The 23,376-nt window shown below is 40.8% G+C and overlaps 1 protein-coding gene across 10 annotated transcripts in view; it reads right to left on the bottom strand.

The window, feature by feature from the left end:
* aff4 (AF4/FMR2 family, member 4) overlaps window positions 1–22,668 on the bottom strand; it is a 33,118-nt gene extending 10,450 nt beyond the window's left edge. For 2 of the 10 annotated variants that reach the window (XM_035177961.2, XM_035177963.2), the window contains exons 1-9: window positions 21,994–22,668; window positions 6,556–6,685; window positions 2,293–3,087; window positions 1,886–1,924; window positions 1,639–1,725; window positions 1,241–1,268; window positions 1,087–1,150; window positions 768–860; window positions 111–255 (exon numbers count right to left, since the gene is read on the bottom strand). In XM_035177961.2, the coding sequence (XP_035033852.1) occupies window positions 111–255; window positions 768–860; window positions 1,087–1,150; window positions 1,241–1,268; window positions 1,639–1,725; window positions 1,886–1,924; window positions 2,293–3,087; window positions 6,556–6,685; window positions 21,994–22,019 (1,407 nt within the window). In that variant the 5' untranslated portion in view covers window positions 22,020–22,668. The other 8 variants (XM_035177962.2, XM_035177970.2, XM_035177964.2 and 5 more) reach the window with 7 other exon arrangements.
* Between the last annotated feature and the right edge of the window lie 708 nt (window positions 22,669–23,376).

Here is a 23,376-nt window from a genome sequence, read left to right as displayed (position 1 = left end):
ACCAAAATATCAGTGGACAGTGTTAGAACCACTGAAAAATTTGTTGACACAGAGCCAATTAAAAGCAGTAACTAACTACACCACTACTAGAGCTATGCTTAAATCATTACTTCAGGAGAGGCAGGCCGCGGGGGCTCGTTGGCCTCGCTGTCCGTCGTGCTGCTTTCGCTCTCGCTGTCTGAGCCCGAGCTGCTTTCCGAGCCGCTGTGGCTGCTGGAGTCATCCCTCGACTGCTCCGCTCCTTCACTGTTATTGCTGTTGTTACAGAAAGACGGAGTCGTAGAATATTATGTTGTGTTCAAAAAGTGTAGTCACGTTTGGATCAACTCAATATGAAACAGCACATTTAATAAATGTTTGCAGAGATCCCACACCACTCTCCACAGACACCCAGCTAAACCCCCAACTGAAGTGACAAGGACCCACTTTTTCAATTTGTTAACGTGCAAATTACCATTTTGTGTTAAGGGCACCCAGACCCTAAAACACAAGCTAAATACTGTACATCTGTGAATAGATCTTCTGTCAATATAACTGCAACAATACTATCCTTTAATTTCTGACAGAGGAAAAAATGCTTCAATCCAACTTGTGCACCATCTCTTTCACGATAAGGATCAAAATAAAAGAAACACCTTTTCAATAAAATGAGCCTAAACACCACTACAGCTTCACAACTTTGAACTGAGTCAATGCTTCCTGCAAAAAGTCACAACAAAAAGGTAGGATTCAAATTTCAAGTAAATTTACTATGCTCTGTTCTTTACCTTGCTGATGTGTTCCTTGAGGCATTCTTGGCAGAGTCCTGTTCTACATCACTATCTTCGCTGCTGCTCAGCTTCAGGTCATCTTCGAGCATACTGAGATATAATGAAGCATAATTAAATCTTTGTACTTTATTACAGCAGTGTAATTGCTGCAGACTGGGAGTGCTGGATGTGTCTACCTAAGCATGTCTGGTTACTTTAGATTTACCTAATTTATTATAAATAGTCATTCTAGTACCCTGCTCTCTGGTGTCTGGGAAAACTACAAACAAAGGATGAGGGAAAAGGAGGTAAAGAGGGAAATGGACACAGTACTTACGTTGGCTGTTCATCGCAAGTTTTGGACTGGTGACTGCTGGAGCTCTTGGAAGAACTGCCTCGTTCTGCAAACACAAACAGACCAATTAGCAAAATGTAAATATATACATGTATATTGTGTCATGGTTTGGATGTGAAATGGGTCTAATACTCACTGTGTCCACCAGGAAAAGGGTGTGAGTCCTGAGGTAAAAAAATATATATTTACATTTTAATGAAATTGTATTTTTCTCCTCCTGAAATTGCAAACCTTAAATGAATAAGTGAAATTAACCAACCTATTATATATTATTTTCTCTTTCAGTTTGGGCCATAAGTTAATGTAGGTAACACCATAACAGTAAGAAAAGTGTTTTAACCTGATTTCAGATCAAATATTTATCAACGATCTCTCATATCTCTATAGCCACCAAACAAAGCTTGTTAGGTATGTTATGTAAGGTCTTTCTGCAGCATAAAAAAGTATTAAACAAAAAATTAAGCTATATTTCTTTATCGTGACACACAATCGTCTGAGTCAACCGAATAACACTGTCACTGATGCAATGCTGACCTTGGTAGGGAATGGAAACTTGGAGGGCTCTGTTTTGCAGGGGGTGTGAATGGCCGTCAGCGGAGGGGGCCACGACTGAGTCATTTCCTGAAAGAAACAAAACACACACACACAGAAGGAAATTGGTACATGAGTTGAAAGATATATGAATGTGAAAAGCTCTTTCAATGACTCAAGATAGTCGGGGTTTTCTCTTAATACTCATGATGTAAGGTGGGTGTTTTAAAAAATAAAATAATGTGCATACCTTCAGAATCTCATCGACACAGTTGGCATCACCGGAGCCCTAAAGACAGAAACATCAGGCTCAGCACACATGTTCAAAAACAACATGATGTTAGTGCAGCAGTGAGAGGTGGCTTCCATTTTGAGCACCATGAGTCACTCTATAGGAATTTTATGAGCCCTACAAGTTCAGTCAGACCACATGTAACATGCTGTGAGGTAATTTAATGCAGTTACTACATCATTATCAATATTTGCTCCATTCATTAACAGTGCTCTGTCATTTACAGTCTTCATGTAAGTTCCACGACTATAACTTTATAGCTTAAGGGCCACATAAACACACAGTGCGCCCTTTATGTGAGCAGTGGACATATGTTGCAGGGTTGAGAATAAATCAAAAATTGAGGGCCTGTAGATTAACCTTACCTCTACAGGCTGTGAGGGCATCTTGAGTTTGGAAAGCGAGGCCTTGCCGTTGGACTTCATCTCTCCCATGGTGCTGCTGTGCGACTGACCGCTGTAGCTTTCCGCTTGCGAGCTCTTGGGCTCTGCCGTTTCCTGGCCGTCCATAGGCCGCACATAGGCCGTGGGCTTCTGCAGCATGGAGCCGGGCTTGGACATGAGAGACGGGGGAAAGGCCTGACTCGAGTGCTGTCCACTAGTGAAGGAGGTGTGAACCCGTGAGGGCGAGTCCCAGTTGGCCTCTCTGTCTCGCGGGGACTTAGAGCGGTAGCGCTCCTTGCTGTGGTGCTGCTCGGTGGACAAGGTGCTCCGTGAGTGGCTGTTGCTGCTGGAGGAGCTCAGAGAGCCCTTGGCGGGACTTGACGTGTGTGACTTTGAGTGCTCTGATCCTCCGCTGTGTTTACTTGATTTCTTTTCACGCACCTCTCCTCCGTGTCTTTGGCTACTGCTGCTGCTACTGCCTCCGTTGTTTCTCTGGCTGCCGTGCCCACCCTGGAGTCCTGAGCGTTTCTGGGACTGGGATGAAGATCCACCTGCTGGACCAACAGGAGTCCACTTATTGGTCTGGCTGCTGCCACCGCTGCCGACGCCACGCTGGTCCCCAAACAAAGGTGGGCCTGACTTCTCCTCGGAGGAAGATGAGCTGTTTGAAGGTTTACTGCTAAGCTTTGGAAGTGTGTCACCAATCGGTTCTTTCATCTCGTCGTAATTGCCCAGCATGCTCTGAATACGGCTGGACAGTTTATCTTCCTTGCTGGACTGAAGGGAGAAGCAGAGGTGGGGGGAGAGGAAGAGGAGGTGGGGCAGAGGACAGAGAGATGATTAAAAAAAACAGAAAGAGAAACAGAGAGAAAATTAATTAAAAAGAAGATAAATTAGAGGAAAGAGGGGAAGCAGAGTGGGGAGAGAAAATAGTTCAACACTTAGGTTAATTGCTTTCCATCAAAAATATTGAAAATTGAGAAAATCCCTCCTACATAAAAACACTTAAAAGTCAGTCAAACAATCAAAAATGAGCATCACAGAAATGCAGATTTATAACACAAGAAACAAAGTTCCTCTCAATAAAACGTCACCAGTTTTACAAATAATAAATGACTGAACTTGGAGAGAGGCCTGATCAGTCAATCACAAAGTGTGTTCAAACTGGGACCAGATCAGTCCACACCCATATGTGGTCGCAGATAAGGGTCTACCCATAGTTCCAACTCGGGGGTTAATCAATCACTTTGAGGTCACGTGTCCCAGTCGACCTGTTTGCAATCAGCCTGCGACAGAATTCTCTGCTGAATATCCAGTTTCACACGTGGGCTCAGACCTCTGTTGCGTTTGACAGCTTCACACAGAAGGTGAAGAAACTTAAGCCGCTATCTATTGGCAGGTAATGTAACTAGCTTGGTCATAATGTGCACTGCACTTCCCCTGCTAGCACAGCCTGGCTCCCATGTGTTTCCCTTTGTATGAAGAACAGAAATGACAAGCTTTATTATTACTGTATTAGCCCTCCAGACAAACATTACTTCAACAGAAACACATCAGGAATAAAAACAACCACTGATCGCCATCTTATCTAGATTTCCTGTCAAGAGTGACAGAACTGGAAAGAACCGGTCCGTAGTCTGACTGATACTTCTGGGACAACTCTCTTCATTTGCATATTGTACGCCTAGCAGCTTCTCTGGCACGCGCCCTAACAAAGCCAGAGCTGCATTCAGCCTGGACGAAACATAGTAAAACGTTAAAGGTAAACCACCCTCCCGCTGCTGATTAGGCAACACCTCTAACACACCCACTAGAAAACAAAACAAACTTACAGTGAAGCCTTTTCACGAAACACGTTGTTCGACTTTAAGACGGTAGCAAATATTGCACAAGGTTTAGAGATTGAACGTGCGCCAGGTAAAGCATGAATGAGCTCAATGGAGTTTTCTGTTTTTCTGAATTCAAAACTTTTTTTTGTTTCTGGGTTTAGTTGAATCTTAGCATAATTTGATAAAAAGGCCTATTTGATAATCACATTAGAGGGATCCTGGATGGAAAAAAATGTGCATTAGCCTCAGAAATCTAATATTGTGCAGCTCAAATTTTCAAGAGATAATTTTGTGCATCTCAGTAACGAGTGCGTGAACTCTGCACCACAAAAATCGTACTGCTCTGCTGGTCTACATCTGGGAGGCCACAGCTGCAGCTGCGTGCACACATGGCCTTTAATGCAGAACACAGTAAACTTCCACTTAGTGGAGCATGACAGAGGAGGAGGAGGGGTGGAGAAAAAAGTCAAACTGAGGCTTACGTAACACCCAGACAAGCAGGAGACAAGAGATACAAAGTGCAGAAGAGCCAGTGACTTAGACAGTTGGCTTTTTCCACGTGATATACTAACGTGCTTCCTTCTTTTTTTCTTAAAAACATTTCTGACAACAGAACGAACATGCACAATAGAACTATTTGCTGCAAACGCCTTTCTTCCTTTGCAAAAGGTCAATGACTTCCCTTCTTCAATGTCAGCTATTTACCTTTCACTTTGTTGTGGCCCACAACACACAGGCCAGCACTCATCACTCACCTCTGGTTCCCTTTCTATTCCCAACCTGTCAGGACAAATTCCTCATCGCTGCTTTGATGTGTAGCCCTCACTAAGGAGAGGAGCCACTTACCTCTGCTCAAATCTGGTTAGTGGCAAAGATTAGACCAGTACAGAGAACTCAAATCCTCTTTACAATTATACTGGCTGCGGTAGGATCCGAGAGCTGGCTGGCCTACATCTATGTGTCTGTGAGCACAGGAGGAAGACACAGAAGGTGCAGGAGGAGGGGAAGCTGGCGTGTCCTTATGTTTATTTTCTACAGCTCCACTACAAAACAGCTAAGCAGGAACATGTGCAGTAAATTCAACAGACTTTTAGGTATGTTCTGCAGAGTTAGTCCACAGTCGACTATCTGAAAGCTAACAATGATTCAATTCTAATATTTGGAAAAAGCATCCGATACTGTTTTCAGTATGCAACCACATACTGTTCTGCCCACGCATCAGTAAATTACACCTTTAAATTTGTGTGAGGTTATCTGGATTAATAGAAGGTGAACTGTCATTGTACAAAGAGCTTGTTCTGACATCGCACATAAACAACTTCATGGGCATTAAAGGGACAGTTCACCTAGAAATGAAAATTCCCCCATTATCTACTCACCCCTATGCTGATAGGGTGGGGGGGTGAAGTGTTTAAGTCCACAAAACACTTTGAGTTTCAGGGGTAAACAGTGTAGCTGATTAGTGACCTATCTTCAGACGTAATCAAACAGAAAAAACATAACATGCCTCCATACTGCTCGTTTGGTGTCATCCATCATCAAAATCATATTAGACTTGAAATTAGTCATTTACACCGTGTTTTAAGCCTTAAAGTCTAACAGAAGTGGCTAAGCTACCGGACGTTAGCATTTCCGACGGTCCCCAAATGCACCTCATCGGAAAAGATATCAGAGGACATTTACGCAAAACACACGATGTAAAACTCGTTTCGAGTCGAATATGAATGTCGGGGCTTGCGGACACTTGGATGACACCACAGGAACAGTATGGATGCATGTTATGTTTTTCTGTTTTATTACGTCTGAAGTAGGACTCACCATTGACTTCAATTGTATTGGATTGTGCTCTAACGAAGTTTACCCCTGAAACTCCAGAGGTGTTTGTGGACTCAAACACTTCACCCACCCCCCATCGGCATAGGAGTGAGTAGATAATGAGTGAATTTTCATTTTTGGATGAACTATCCCTTTAAAGTACATCTTGCCTTGTTTAGGGTTCACCAACAGTAAACAAAACCAAGCCTGCGGGATCCTGGTGGTCATTGTCAAAAAAAAGAAAAAGAAATCACAATTCTTTTTTGTCATTGAGACAGCAACAAAAACTTTTCTCAAGCCTAAATCAAGCCTGATTTTCTTGAGAAATTGTAATCAACTGGCAACAACTATTTTTCGAGATTGTTTTGACCACCAAATACGACAACTACCGTGCACATGCACCTGTAGATTGACACCAAAAGAAAGAGGGTTTCCTTCCACATAAAACCCCCGAAGCTAAGCATTCCTCTGCAGTTATTCTATATTCAAACAATGCTCCTGCTAGAACGAGCAGCTCTCACTTCCTGTCACTGTTTCAAATTCCTCTAAACTGACTGAATCAATTACTGTCATATGTGAACACGAGGTAAATAAAACTTACCACTTTGTAGGGTTCGGGGAAGAGAGGGGAATTTGCTGGAAAAGCCTCTCCTCCTCCCTGCTGGATTTCTTGATTTCTCCTTTCTCTTTCTTTCATTCGGAGCACATTCCGGTCCTCACGGTTCATGTTGCTAAAAACATTAACAACAGCAGCAAAATGTCAACACAAAAAACAACCTGAAGAGAGACAATAGATGAACTTTTTATGGCATGGCTTTACCCATGGATTTCAAGGATGAATATAGAATAAGCAGTGTTATGAAAACAAGACATTCATCAACCCTTCAGTTCTCTTTTTTATGCCAAGATTACTTAATTCACAAAGCAAAACCAAGTAGTTCAAGTTTCCACTGGGGCCTGTACTACGACATACCCAGGATATCTTTACGATATCCAGACGAACATAACCTAACAATCGCAATCAGGCTAAGGGGTCACAAGATGCTGGTAAGTCAACCCATGTTTGCCTCATCAAGATCTGAGCATGTTCACACAAACGGGGGCGTGTTTACTGCATATGAACAATCACCGACATGGACAAGTGCACTGGCAGCAGAGCCGCATATTTCACAACAAGGAACAAACTGTAATATTAGAAAATAAAAATCCAGACTAAAAGAAACACAGTTACAGCTGCAAAATGCAGGAAGGGCAGCTGGTAAAAAATCTCTGATTGTGTGAATGTGTACTTTAGGTAGCCCCCCCGGTGACATTTGGGAAAGAATCATTACGCGACTACGACATAATAACTCGAGGGAACGAGATAATAAACTCGGGGCCACGAGATATGAATCTGTTCTTTACTAACAAGACCTGTCAAACTAAACCGAAGAAGCCACTTGGATGAGCAATGAAACATTTCATTTAATCACATGATGTAGCCTCTATAATGAGCTTTAGTTTGACCCACACCATCTGCACTGACTCTGAGGACACTGGAAACATTTACTAGACAATAAAATAGATGGACCTTTTTTCATGTTCCATGGTGCACGGAACATGACTGTACGTATTTGGTATCTAGGTGACAGGATGTGCCTGGAAATAGGGAGAGATTGAGATGCACTGGGTGTGTTAGCGGCTGGGATGGACTTAACCAACCAGACCTTGTTTTAAACTTCCCTTGTCCTTCCCTTTGAGAGTGAGCACCTTGAAACAGTGTCGTGTTATTTGGTGAGGCCGACTGCGCGAGTTTCACAAAAGGGAGAGGGGAGGGAGGGCGGCTGTCAGAAGGTAAATCTGTAAACTATCTAACCCCCATTCCAAATGAATATTTAAGTTCATAGGATAAACCTAATTAAAAAAGGATAAAAGAATAAAACTATGTCTGGTTATCCTGCTACTAACACACCCAGTACATGAATATTAGTAACTCCCACAAGTAAAGAAACGTAGATCAATGCAGACAGTCTGTGGTACTGTGAGCACATAGCTCATACTTGTCGGTTTGGTTATATACAGCTCCAGCAGTTGACAGAGGTACATCATTCCCTCCAATGAGAATCTTTGTTTCATAAAGACACTCATCAGGATTTTGTCGTCTGACGACTCATGTCCTCCTCAGAGAGCCTCTAACAATCCGCACAGGTTCCTCTAAGAACAGTAATGTTATGTTTCAAAGGAATTGATTAGTCAGTGGGCGGTGCTTTTTATACGAGTTGATGTCTCATCTCCAACTTAACCTGCTCTGGACCAGGCCAGCCATTCAGCCTAAGTTACCATGGTGATTTACCCCAATATGAAGTGAACGAACTTCGTAGGACTGACAAGCCGGAAGTAAACCTGAAGTTATCCCGATAACCACAAATCCTGCTTCTTGCTACAGGCCTCAGGTCCCAGCAAATCATACAGCCGGGTTGCCATTACCGACTCTCCACTCTGAGTCACCGTTTATTGGGTAAACCACAAATAGGACTATCATTAGTGAACGCAACACATCATAAACAAATGACCTGAGGAGAAAGTAGTCTCTAATAGGCTTAGGCTGGTCTAGACACTGCAGTAGCCTACTTCTACTGCAAACAATCTCCTTTGGATCAGATGGAGAGAGGACATTTGTCAGCAGCTGAAAGAAATAGCCATTTTTTCATGTAGTTGGACAATGACAGTGTTTTTTTTTTTTACTGCAATTTGTACAAATGCTAATTCCACACATTTAGGAATCGAATATAAAACATTCATTTTCAAAAAGATTGGAAATTCTGAGTTTTAGGTCGAGGTAGAGCACAAAGGATACTGGACAATTTGTTTACAGTACATCGACACCGGCGTCCACCCTTTTCACCAAAACCTCTCAAATCTCAACCTCTCAAGGCTCTTCAAGTTGACATCTTTGACCGTGTATTCTATGTGAATGAAACCTTTCATCCTGAGATATTTGTTGTCCATCTGCATTCTCGCACGGGCTTACTCAGACATTTTCTTGACATTTTACGAGGGGGGCTGACAGGAAAAGTTCCAGCCAATGTCCAGAACCCCTGACTCAGCCGTTTGCGTTCTCACACAAAGCTCGTCTGGAACATTTCGGGAAAATGCCTGGACTTCAGTGCATGCCTTAAAGCAGCCTTATTAACACCTCGTAAAAATAACAGGGATATTTTCCTATGGAACAACATGAAAGCAAATAGACAATATAAAATAATAACCTGGTGCCATCAAACCAACGACTCCATCTCTGGCAGCTAAACACACCTCTCTGCCCTTATTGCCCTTCTGATTATAGCCTGTGGAAACATAAAAGAGCGATTTGAGTGCAGCGTTCTCGTACTAAGTGGATGTGTGGACTGACACCAGAGAGGCAAACGCCAAATGCATGAAGATGTATTAAATCAGTGTAAGACAACCAGATCTTAAGCACAATGTCTTAACAACATAAAGCTTGCAATAAAATCCGTTGGTGCCATCTGGAATTTCTAAAGATAGACATTTGGACAGAACAAGTATGTGTTCATTCGAAAAAACTCAGCCTGACAATGACACAATATGACCGTTGAGCACCTTGTTCAACAGAGAGGTACTACAGAGCGTTGTAACCTGAAGGAAGTGGATTATCAGTCAGGTGTGTCACCTCTCCCTCTAAGTTGACAGCTCCAGGCTCTGCCAGCAACAACAATGATGATTGTAAGACTGTTGACAGAGAATGATTATGCTGCAACCACCCGGCCTCCTCCTAAATTATACACACAACACACAGGGGTGTTTTCAATCCTCACTAAGTATGACTGAAAAGATGAAAAGAAGCAGAAAGGAAACTGATTCTAGTACAAAAAAAAAAAAAAACACAACACACAGGGGCTTCCAAATAAACAAAGACGCAAACTAGACTACACACTGTATATAAAACTAGGGGAGTTTTCTTGAAGAGTTCACACAACTCTCACATAAAACAGATCTGAACTATAAAACACTCAATCTTGCCAGCACTTGAGAAAAACAGGTTTGTGTGCATGTCTTTTTTACAACTTTGAACTGGCTATCTGCAAGCTTATCTGCAAGGTAAAATATTTATTTCCTTACTCCTTCTTTCCCCTTTCATTTTTTACTAAACCTTTGCCTGTTTTACATCACCAACAGCACCTTTACTACAGTACAAGTCATTACACTTACCAGACAACATGGTTTACACACCACCTCGAGGCCACATTAACCCAAAGCTGAGGAAGCGACCAAGGCCATAAGAGACACTATTAGCAAAGGTTTTATCAGCAGAAGTAGAAGAAAATGTACAATTGCATTGCCTGGATTCTCAGGTCATGATTATCCAGGGAAAGCTAAATCAACGACAACTAGATTTGGTTAGAGATGATTTAAAGACATTTAACCAGTTATCCAAGATCCCGCGATCTAACCGTTTTGACAATTTTCACTTGGTTCGTTAGTGTTGCTGGCAGTTGTAACGTCAGTCATCAGAATTGTTGGAGTCATTTCAGAAAACATTGTTAGTGCTATCCATCAATGGATGAAAATTTGCTTATTGTCAGATTTATCATTCTCTACCACTAGGGATGAAACTTTGCCTTGTGCCATGATAATCGGTCAACTTTTCAAATGTGTTGATGATCACAATTATAATCATTACAACAAAAATTACAAATAGATCATGAAATAAGAAATAGTAATCCAACATGTTTCATTATGCATAAACACGGATTTATAAAAGTTATTCTCAGATAAGGAAATTCAATCTTAGTGATGATTTTGTTCCATACCAGCACCAACACTGGTAGTGGCATGTGACCATGTAACAGGCATACAAGTGACAATTATGTTAGCAAAATGTGGAAAGAGTGTCTGGAATAATGTCAACATTTTTGAAAATGACCTTTCAAAAATAAAGAGTGACAGATGTGCCAAAGGAAACCTGTAAGTACCAAAATGACATTCAAGACTTCAGGAAAGTCATACCTGCCACTCAGCTGAGTAACATTTTATGTATTATGAAAATGATTAAGGTTAGGGACTTCTTTAGTTTCATGCCTTGGATATAAAGCTCTCCACTGGTCAGACAAAAACTTTAACTAAATGATGTTCTACCAAGGGTGCTTCTAGCATGCTGGTTCCACATGTACATGTAAATGAGACTGTTGATGTCAGTCTTGAAGTGTGTGAATGGGCCACTGTTGGCACAATGCCACAGGATCAAATGTCCCTGGTCAAGAATCATTAGTTAACACTGCTTATGTCCTTTCAGCCTAATTGACTATTGTTTTTTTTATTAGTTGAACAGGGGGTTACACCCTTACCTCCTGTGATATAGCACTAAAGAGAATAATGAAACTCATCCATTTGATGGTGGTTTCAACAATACTGGTGTATAAATCCTAGTGTTTATCAGCCCACAGTCGTTTATTTTGTACCTTTCCTAAATCAAAACAACTTCACTGACAAGTACCTCTACCCCGTTCAAGTAATCTATCCCAGTGAAAATGAAGAGCTAAATGTAGGTTCATTATCATATACTACATTTTAAAGTTCAGTCAAGTATGAAAAAGCAAAGCGTGCTTTTAGTATGAGATAGTAAACCTAGTATCCAAATGAAAAGACTGTAAAAAAAAAAAGCATGTGGCTATTATGATCTTTTATACAGATCCCACTACATTACCATTAAGAAGACCCCTTATTTGTCTTTCTGTACTTATTTACACTGAACCAAACAATGCAGCAAATTGCCATCGCCGTGTGAGTTAAGGTAACATGCTGGCATTATAGAATCAGAGGTACACCTTGTAACACAACAGCATCAGAGTCTGTTCCACCATGCTGGTTCTCCCTTTTCCACAGATGTCGATATGGGTCTGTCACTACCTCCACTGCAGGATGTTTGCTGGAGCAGCGATGGTGTCCCCCATTCACACAACATTCCCCCCTTGAACAGGCTGTATAAAAAAAGGGGCTTGTGTTAATACGAGTAAGTCTCTGAGCTCAACCGGTTTACGAGTTGACTTCAGACCAGCAACAAAACTCGAGCTAGGCAAATGGGCAACCTCAAACATGTCAACATGTGGGGAAAGACCTTGCCTTACCACAGTGAACTAACAAACCCATTCTCGTGTGGTTGACTATCAAGAATTGTTTTTGTTTAGCCTAGTTCTAGACTAAATCTGTATAAATCAAGAACTCGCAAAGAAACATGTTTCTTCCGATTGATTCCAGAGAAAGACTGCACCCAATGCACCTCTGTATACATTGCCAGCTTCCCTCACTGAAACACATGTGTACTGTTTACAATATGGTGGCACATGTGGGTTAGTGTGACAATAGCCAGAGAGCTGTAATCACTGTGAAAAAACAATATTATGCAGTAGAGAAAGTTTGTGTGACGTGACAAAGTAACTGCTACATCATGGTGAATGGGATATCCCCAGTCGTAGAGATCATAGCTCAGACTCACCTTTTCTATACTAATACTGGGGGGTTTCTTGACATATTAAGCAGGGCTTAATCTATATTTCTTTACCAGTACAAAGAAAAGAAAAACTACTAACTTGTTCCAAATCCCCAAATCAGGCCTGTGTGGAAAACACCCAGGACAAACCTTGATTTATATTTTACCAATTTAAAATAAGCAAACATTAGAGGCACAAGTAATAACTGAGCCTTGGTTTTAAAGATTTGGCCAAACCCACATGAAAGGCCCAAACCTTCCAGAGCGACCGATTTTCCAACATAGGAAAGTAGATTGTTTCAAAACATAGAAAAGTGTGGCCACGCAAATTTCTTCTCACGCAACATTAATTTTGATTACAATTAATACTATGACAGTGTAATGGCCACCTATGTTTATAGCAATCATTCAATAGTATGTGCCAGACTGAAAAGGTCAAAGTCTGCTGTGATGAAAAGGCAGTTCACTCTGTACCTAAATTAATCAGCTCATCTGCCTCTTCTCAGTCACAACATAACAGCCAGGCCACGTCTTCAACACAAGCACACAAAAAAAAGGGAACAACTGATGGTTATCTGAATACCATGAATACAGAGCTGGATCTTCTGTGACACAGCCATGATGTACCAGCCGACCAGAAAACATGTTTATATGACTTGAACATACAAGGAGAAAGAGATTGAGAGAACATGTAGTGCTTTATTCCTATCAGACACCAACAGAAATGAGTAAAGCAGCCAACTAGTTGTGCATTTCTTACCCTGACTGAGAGGCCATGGCCCCAACCACTGAAACATTGGAAGGAGGAGGGGAGGAGGGCTCAGAGGATCTCCCAGGGATTCAGAAGTACTCTCGTCATGAATTGTCAGCCTAAATGTCTACGCCAACCTCCTTCAGTGAAGACAACCTGGCCTCTTTCTAAATGTATCTGTGGGCGTCCATCTTGAAGAGTGTTAAATACAGATTCTTTACTCCACTCGATGGTACAGTGCATTTCCTTGGAGTGGGGAGAAATCTGACTTAGTGAGAGGGAGGTGACTGCTCGCTCTCGGGAGATACCACATCAGCAAGCAGCGGGGGTTGTCACATGCGAGGTGAAGTCGAGAGGCAGCCACAGCTTTTGTTTCGTGTCCGTGTGGTGTTCTGAAGTTAAAGATTGTTCAGAAAGCAGAGTGAGTGTGTGGTGAACTAATGCAGTGAGTGAAAGTAAGAGGAAGAGACAGCAGGCTGGAAAGAACATTGACAGAACGGTTCTGTTGGGATTACATTTTTAAAAAGTAAGATAATCATCCTAAAACGCATAAAATTATGCATTTTAACCATTCTATCTTTTTTTAAAGTTTGCTGTGCAAAAACATTTCTTTTTCACCTCACTGTGTCTGTAGTTACTGCACTCTGTCTCTGTTTGACAAAATACAACCATGTGTAAAATAAAGTAATAAATCAAAGAGATATAATGAGAAAAAAAGTTTTGGAGGTAGTTTTTCACAGCTATAACTTGAACTCAAAATTAAGCTGGTGAGATAAGGAGGTTTAAAAACAGGATTAACTCTAAAGAAAAGAAAGATCTTGGTATTAATTTACAAAACAACTATGAAGCCAAATGCCAGGGAGAATATGCATTAGGGAGGAAAGCAGCACTGAGGGAGTTAAGAGGAATAAAATCAACCCTCTCTCTGAGAATGGAACAGTCTGCCTCGTCCCATAAAAGGAGATGTTATTTTACACCACAGGGCCTCTCCTCCGGTGTGATGTCACTGCCCTCGGTAAAGCCCAGCCAATCAGAGCCCATCATTCCGTCAACAACCTCCCTCCCTCCCCCACTATGCCCTGAGCACAGGGCCAAGCAGCAGTGCAGCCTGTTAAAGAGACAGCGCTCGGTTTCCGGCGTGTGGGTTGTAACAAACCGGAGACATTTTCATCAGCTGCAGATGATGATGACACATGCTGACAAATGTGTTATCACATGTCGCAAGGTTTTTAAAAAAAATCTGGTACAAACACAGCATCTACACTTTGTTTTGTGGGTTTTTTCTCATCCACGTGACGGTAGTAGCAATTAGTTCTCTCATAACTAGTTTTTATGACCGATGGAAACGTGTCTACGGTCGTTCTGAACGGCTGCACTGAAATACTGAGTAAAACAGTGGCCTTGATAGAGAAGGGAGAGACACCAGGGGCCTCATTTATGAAGCAGCGCATAGGATTCATACTAAAAGTGTATGTGTGCACAAAAGCCAAAAATTGGTTGCTACGATGAATCATGCATTAAGCGATAAAAAGAAGCAAACTTTCTGACACCAACATTGAGGTGTTTGTGAGGGAGGTGGAGGTGGAGAGCAATAGGTGCGGATAATACACTGAGTGAGAACGAGCCTGAAAAAGAAAAATTCAAAAGGCTTCACTGTTAGAATGTGAGGAAACTTTAATCCTCCAAAACTGCAGGATTATTAAATTCAGAGACAGCTGTGATGTCCCCAATCTATACAATTTAACAGAATTATATTTTTTTAAAAAGACAAAATGAGGCTTTACAAAGAAAGGTAAATATTATACAGTGTTAATCATATCACACACAGACCTGTCGGCGAATAATCCAGAGTGGTGAGTACTTGTGTTTGTACAGGGACGGTTCGGTCCCGTCAGGTCAGTCTGTGTGATACTGGACTCAAGTCAGCACAAAGATCGAAGATCACAGATATAAATAATCTATATCAGGTGATTAGTCATGATCATCATGGGACAAAAAAAACAAACTGAACAGTCATTTCTTCCCCATTCTTCCATTCACGCTCTCCTCTATCAGTGTCAGTGCATCCATCACGCAGCATTACGCTTGAGTGTCACCGCAGTATTTATATATTTAGAGACAACGGACCGATTACTTCACAGATCAGTCGGATCCTAACCTCCACTCTGGGATATTATTTGGAAATGGAAGTTTGAAAGTGAATAGTTAAAAAATAAAAATAAAAAAGACCTTCCTTAATGATCAAATTAGACGACTAATCAATTGTTTCAGCTCCTATGACCAGTTCTCTGTCCTCGACAATGATTTGCCCTCTTTTATCTCCTTCTGGAAACATGTTTTGGATATGTTAACTTCTTTAAACTCTGTAAAGTTATAATTTCTTCTTATCCTATAGTTTTCCAAAATGTCTTGGTATATCTTAGTATGAATGTTTGCTTTACACTTTTCACCCCAGGACTTCATTTTAGTTTTTAGCTCAACTTAATTGAAACTAAGAATTAAGTAGTAAAGATTTATTATTGTATTAAAAGACGCCTAAGCCTATTGTATTACGATTCTGCCAGCTATTTTTGTAATCTTTATAGAGTCCGATTTATTGTGGTGACATTTCCGTGAAGTGAAAAAAAGCTATCCTGAAAAAAAGTCCTGACATAACATGTTCAAACTTGGGAAACTCCCTTTGAGTCAGTTTACAATCACGTTATTGTGACACTCTGAAATGCGTAGCTTGTCTTTATGATCAAGGTTGATAACTATGGAAATGCTGTGCTGTTTTGAATAATTTTAATTTAACACTTTGTATAAAAACACAGCAGCCACATTGTCATTCTTATCTCTTCCTCTCTCTCTCTGTTTACTTGCATGGAGTCGTGGGCTATTTGCAGCACATCAATTGTATAAGCCATTTAGTTTTAAAAATACAAGCAGACTAGTACGCTTTCCTGATTTAATCACAAACAAGGCTCCTAAAGTAGTGAATCCAACTTGGCACATAAAACTCTCTGTGGTACAACTGAGTTTGTATGAAATCTACACATTGATATTCTGCTGCAACTACAATGATCCTAAATGGTCCTAATTTAACACCAACTGCTTTAAAAAAGCCTTTTCATTTGAGCTGTTTGGAGGTTGGCCTCATGTTCGGGCAAAAACATTTTTAGAACAAAACCCAAAACTGTTAACTGCCACATTCAGTTTCCTGTGTGTCATAAATGCAGCCCACAAAGAGGATTTCACCATGTATCTGAACAACAAGATCTCAATCATGGAGGTACAGATGGGCAGCCAGTGCCACCACCCCTGGTGCTTTTGAAGTAAACCTGCTGACTGCAGGAATTCCAGAGGGTCCATTCAAATGCGGTAAACCTGCCTCATATAAGCAGCTGTTTGGGGAGGAGAGCCGGCAAGACAACATGCAGCTACGACAAGTACTCCATCAGAAACTGACACAAAAAAAAAAGCAATCTACAACAACATAAAATAACTTTACTCAAGAAACTATATCAGCATCGCAGGAAAGGTTCTTATTCACAAAACAACAGAGGTGATGAATAAGCCTGGTTTTCTGTCTTTTGTGTCAAAGTATTTTCTCATGATGTTTAAAGAAGAGCATGTCAAAATGAAGATTAGGTCAGAATGCTGAGAATTCTTCAGTTCCTCCTTCAGTCTTTAGTCAAAAGCCTTTTAATATATCCGCACAGCTTCACATTAGCTCTAATTAACATATCAAAACAAGACTCTAAGCCTTGATTGGCATGTTCTCTAAACAACTGCTTATATCCTTTCATTGAGGCAGGTTTGAAGCATTTGAACTGAGTAGCTGTGTGGAATGCCTCCACTCAGCAGGCGTGCATTATCTGAATCAGCAGGAGCTGGTAGCATTTACCAATCACAGCTTATTGCTGTGACTGTTCTGCGCTTACAAAGAAATTTATCATATTCATTTCGGAGTGTTTTTACACCAGACATTCAGCAAACATGTTAGCTGCATTACTCTCTGTCAACACAAAACTTTGATGCCAATATTTACTTGTATACTTCAAAAACTGTAATATAATCCTGGGGTTGTCTTCATGGTAAGATCATGCAAACTAAAAATGGATCTTAAAAATAGCATCAGTTGAGCTGAAAATGTTCTTGCTTGCAGCTTTGACACAAAATGTTCAAGGATTTTTTTGTACTACATGAAACATGATACATAACCCTCAATTATCTTGGCAAGGTTTCCAACGAATCTGCGTCACACAAGCCCTTCCCTGTGCACACCGTGCTTGCCAAGAAGATTTCAACTTTTTTTGCACAACCCTCTTCACCCGTGTCTGAACCATGGCATGATTTGGAACAATTTACAACTGAAACCCTTGGCCCAGAGTAAATATTGATTAAATGAACTGGTGTATGATGCAAGTACAGTTAAAAGTCAGCATGTTTCAGCATGTTTACTTAGATAACTTTGGCTTACCTGATATTTGCAAAGCTCTATTGTACTAAAACTGTGAACATGTCAAAGCTGTTAGAGCAGCATGTGAAATAATCCAGACTTGATGAGTAAAACAAGCAGAGAAATGTAACAAAAGTTGCTAAAATCTTGCATAGATACTGGCAACAGCTATCAGTTACTTTTTTCAGACATGAAAATGCCCGGACCCTATTTTCAGGACATTTTCAGGAGGTTGCCTTTCACATAAAAAGAATGCAGAAAGAGATCGTCCAGGTCTGAGACATTCACAAAATGTCCATAACCTTCGGGTGAGGGGTGGCAACTGGATAGAGCATACAGGAGGCAGGCGGTGACATATGAATTCCACAGTAATTTCTTATCACAGCCCATCCAGACAATTTTAGGAGAATGTCTGGACTTCAGTGCATTTCTAAATCTAAAATGTCTCCTCTATTAATAACAAAATTATCAAAGTCTCACGTCAGTAATTTAAAAAAAGCTTTGCTGTGTGTATAATGAATATTTGTGCTTCTATTAACTAAGTGATTATTGAGCATTAATGTAGTTGATAAGAAAATAGTTTTGATAGACTTCAAACAGATCTCCACTAAACTTAGCTATTTCAGGCTGTTTTAAGCCTGAGGTTGTAACGTCTACTGACATGAAACGCTTAATACTTTGTTACTCACCCAAGTCATGAATTAACCTTTCCTTAGTCACGGTAATTTTACCATCTGTAACACGACCCAAGCCAAACTGCAGGCATCATGCGATCTTTTACTGCACTGAGATTGATCACATGCGGCAACAACAATAAAAGGTCAAACGTTACCTAAACGTTATGTAGGAGCCAGGAATTTCTGTACTGTGGCATAGTTTTCCATATGTCCCCAATCGTAATACTCTGATAACAGTCTGGACTATATTTGACAGTGTAAGTATCTGAGGACCTGCCTGGCTACAAATAGAAACGCGGTGAACTATAGCTTACTATGCTAAACCTCAAAATAAACCTCTGCACTTTGATACACGCTGGAGAACATAAACAGGACATAAGAGATCAGTTGATGAATAACAAGACTGCATGATTGATGAATTTGCAGAATCAAGGGCTTGTACTGCATAAGTGTATTAAGTTAGCAACACTGGTGTCCTCTGAATCACTTATAATGGAAGTTTTATGTACGCATCGCTCAGACTTTTACTGTTTATGATACTGATCCATTTGTTAGGGCCTGCAAAACACTTCACCTAGTCTGAGAAATTATATGCTAATGAATCTCACTGCTGTTTTTCATTAGTACTCCTGCTGCAATAAACTATGATTGTTTGACTGATGCAACAATTTCCAGAGCGATATGACAAAGCAGTATCGCACAGTACGGATCCATCTAAACTATATCTGTGAGAATGAAATGGATTTAATGAGCTTCACCTCCACGGGACTACACAGCCACATGAGAGCTTAATTCACATCCTAGAGAACAAAAGCTGAAGAACAGATGCATGAGGTCAGGACACAGTGAATAGCATATTGTTCTGCTGTGTGAGCAACAGTAGTGAGGGATAGAAAAAGAGCTGCTGATGTCTGATTAGATTCAGGCTAATTAAACTGGCAGACTCTGGAAGAGCCTTCAAACAACTTTGTTTAGACAAGCTGCTCTCTGTAAAAGGGAAATAAGATTCGATTCGAAACTTACAGACCGAGATGAGAACGTAATTAGCTCTTACTTTGGTTTCAGAAAAGAATGCAACTGATAAAAAGCACCTGTATTTTAAACAAAGTATTTTATGGCAACAACTCTTTTTTTACTTTTAAAATTCACTTTAGCTATCAACTTTAGCTATCAGCTGAGGGCAAAGATGATGAGATATGATAAAGGATTAACCTTTTGGTAAATTCACACAAGGACGACATCTCAGATGTACTTGTCATAGTCTGACTGTGAAATCATCTGTTGCTCATTTCCCAAAAATCCAGCCTTCAAAAGTTACACCGTATTACCACCGTAATGTATAATCGATGTGTCATAGCTAAAGGAAACAAGCACACACTTTTCTGTCTGGAATGGACAAACAAACCACTGAACATCGCAGCAGGACATGTGTACATGTGCACTGGGCTTGGCTACATCACACACACTTATACTAAAAGCCACAGAGCAAAACCTTAACAGGAAATGAAGAGGATTTCAGAGTGAGCTGTGTCACAGTGAGAACAAGACAAGACAGAAAGCTTTTATCAGCTGTAACTGTAAAGTCTATGGCCGTAACACACTGACAATGTATGCATTAATTTGAATATGTACTTTAAAATGTATTATAATTACTGATGACGACCTGTAGGTCAATAAACAAACCACTACTCTCGTTGCTTACACGTACTCGGACAATATTACAACATTGACCTCGCCTAGTTTGCTTATCTAGTATGTCTACTTAAAATGGTGCCTCAGTGATAAACCTGACCTAAAAGTACACACCCAGAAGTAACACCCAGTCCTCTTGCATTTCACAGTTTCCACCCATTAGAAAAAGTAATGTAAATAATGCGATAATATGATTCAAATATAATATTTGAATCTTCTTTTAATATTTTGTATAAAGTTACTGCATCTATAATAGATGTGTGATGGTATCCAGACCTTTAACATATAAACTATTAAAGGACAAAAGCAGTGCCAACAACGTAGACAGTTCCTCCCATATTTCCGGTGAATTTTCTGTCATTTTGAAATCATGGTCCACAGTTTACAAAAGTTTTGAAAAGTATGATTTTAGAAATGAAGAATATTCCGATATTGATATACCGGCTGATATTAGTTAGTAGGTTGTCCTCTTCTAGTGGAGTCATGTTTTACTCTGTTGTATTGTTTTTGTTCACCTGCCTCGGGACTACCAAGGGAAATTAGTTAGTTAGGTTTTGTTCAAAGCTCTTTTTACCGTATTATGTTCTGTAATAAAAACTTTTCTGATTTTAGCATTTCAGACAAAACATAATCTGACGCCAATGCATCTGTGAAAGTAGGATAAATACATAGATACAAACTTAATTGATCCCTAGGGAAATTTAGGAAGGACAATAGCGACTGATATAATTACTTGAGCAATGCATTGGTCTAGTTTTACTTTTAACTGCAATACATGGGAATAGCTATCAATCATCACACAGCTGGGGTGACTTCTGTTCAACTACATGTTGTGAAACATTACTGCAATAAAGCAAGTTGGGATATAAAGCACGATGTACAGTCATTAAAAACATTTCTAACCCGGGCTGAGCTTAAATGAATGAGCGTAACACAGATTGACTCTTTGGCAGTATCTTTCACAAAATGTCATCTCAAACTTGGGAATGCTGCGGTTAGGGTCGCTGTCTGAAAGCAGAGGGAGGTGTTTTCACTTTGAGTAAACGTTAAAGTAATAAAATCCTCTCTTTACTTCCACATAACCGCTCTTGGACTACACACAGAACACACTTCATAAACAAATGCAACCACAACTCAAAACAGCCCAAATCCTCCATTCCAAAACTAGATTACATTTGTTGGGCCAGTTCACAGCTACCTGCCACGAATAAGTTCATGACCTCAGCCCCTCCACCCCACCCCTACAACATGACGTGTCAACCAAGATAAACAAGTTGATTGCTCTGTCCTTGTGTCCTGCTCGATGTAAACACGCATCACTGATAACTGTGGCGACTAACTCTGGACTTATGATGCATTTTCAGGCCCTTCCCCCCCACAACTGTGGCACGTAAAATGGCTTCCTAGAAAAAAAAAAGCACATCAGCTGTCCCTTCATTTCTGGTGGAACTAACCTAGACACATAAGCTGCTGTTGTGTTGCTCTTGTGCGCAATTATAGTGTTGAAGTAAATCAGGGGATTGGGATTTTAACTTGGGGGAGAGAGGAGGGGGAGGGGGGCTGGGGGGGTTGTGCTGAGTGATATCATAAGAAATAGAGAATACGTGCGGAGGAGGCAGCACAACAAAGTTTCTGATCGTCACTGTGAGCAAACTAAACACAGTTTCTAGGCCTGGGATCAGCCTGGTTAAGGCGAAGGAACTGCAAGGAAATGAAACCTATGTTCCTCCTACTTAAAGTGTGCAGCTTTGATAGTTTAAATCCCCGAGCTGAGTTGTATAAACGCTGAGTAAACAAAGTGAGCAGCTTCTGTTTATCAGGTGTATTTAAAGCTTCATTCTACACGTGTGTACATGTTCTAATCCATAACCACACACTAGCACTAGTTAGCGAACTAGTTAGTTTCGCGAATGTCTGAACAGAGCAAGCAGACGTCATGAGTTAACATAACAGGAACAAAAACACGACCACTTTCCCAGCGGTGTTTATCTTACCTTTCGACCGCAGAGCGCCTTAGCATGAGTCAAATTAAAATCTAGCGTCGATATCATTTCGATAATCAATAAAGTTTGCTGTCGGCGGAAGTTAAAAGTAGCTGCGAGGAGCGGTCCGTGTAGCCGGAGGTTAACTACCTACGGGACTACCTGCATTAGCATCACGTTAGCTAGCCGGACGCTGCTAGTGGCGTTCGGAGGCTAAGCTAGCGGCTGGCTAGCCCCCGAAACCATTGATATCTTCCGCGGAGATTTAAACTAACAGTCCCCCCAGATGGAAGATTAATATCAGCCCCAGCAAGTCACCAAGCAGCGTCTCCTGTGACACTCGGCATCCTTACCTCTTGTCTTCTTTTTAGGCCCAAACCATTCTAGCTGCTGGAAAAGCTCTTTTCTCTTTGTCTTTTCCACTTCCAGTCTCACACGCAAAATGGACTCAGCAAGACGCCGTAACAGCGAAAACCCTCAAACTACATGGACGCTCTCCATGTCGGGCCTCAAAACGCGTCGGCTCGTCGAGCGGGGACCGGCAGGACACGATTTGGTGAGTCGTTCATTTTGTTGTTGCTGCACAGAAGTGTCTGGTAGGTGAGGCTACAGCTAAGTTCAGTCGCCAGCAGGTACCACAGACAGGACTGGATGCATGGATGGCAGCGAGCGGCGCCGCCTTCACTGCTGTCGGAAATGTTACAACCAGCCACCTATACTAATAAACATGACAGGGGAAGTTAATGTGTCCTGAGTGGTTTGTTTATTTTGTTTAAAAACACGACCCATATACATCATCTGTTCAGGTTTATGCTTTGTGGTGTTTTATTCAACTTTAAAAGAAATACTAATTATTCACAAACTCATCCAGAGTCAATAGATATTCACAAAGTATCGATAAGAAACTTGAGTCAAGTCAAATTAACCATTTGCAATGACAGCATGTCCATGTATCCCAACCATAGACTGTATATCAAGCCATGCACTCCTACATTTCTCTCGGGATCAATACAAAAATCTATCTATCCATCTATCTATCTGTCGATCTGTCAGTCGTCCAATCAATCAATCAATCAATCATTCTCGCTCTCTCTCTCTATCTATCTATCTATCTATCTATCTATCTATCTATCTGTCGACCTGTCAGTCGTCCAATCAATCAATCTATCTATCTATCTATCTATCGATCTATCGACCAATCAATCAACCAATCAATCAACCAATCAGTCTCTCTCTATCTATCTATCAATCAATCAATCACTCAATCTCTCTCTATATATATCTATCTCTCTATCAATCTCTCTCTCTCTCTCTCTCTCTCTAACCCTTTAGTTAGATTCTAACTAATCTGATCTAATCTATGAATAATGGTGATAATTCCCACACACTGTGAAT

Source organism: Hippoglossus stenolepis, chromosome 15, assembly GCF_022539355.2.
Source record: "Hippoglossus stenolepis isolate QCI-W04-F060 chromosome 15, HSTE1.2, whole genome shotgun sequence".
NCBI lineage: Eukaryota > Metazoa > Chordata > Actinopteri > Pleuronectiformes > Pleuronectidae > Hippoglossus > Hippoglossus stenolepis.
The sequence above is the reverse complement of the archived record's forward strand: the minus strand, read 5'-3'. Positions and strand labels throughout refer to the sequence as shown.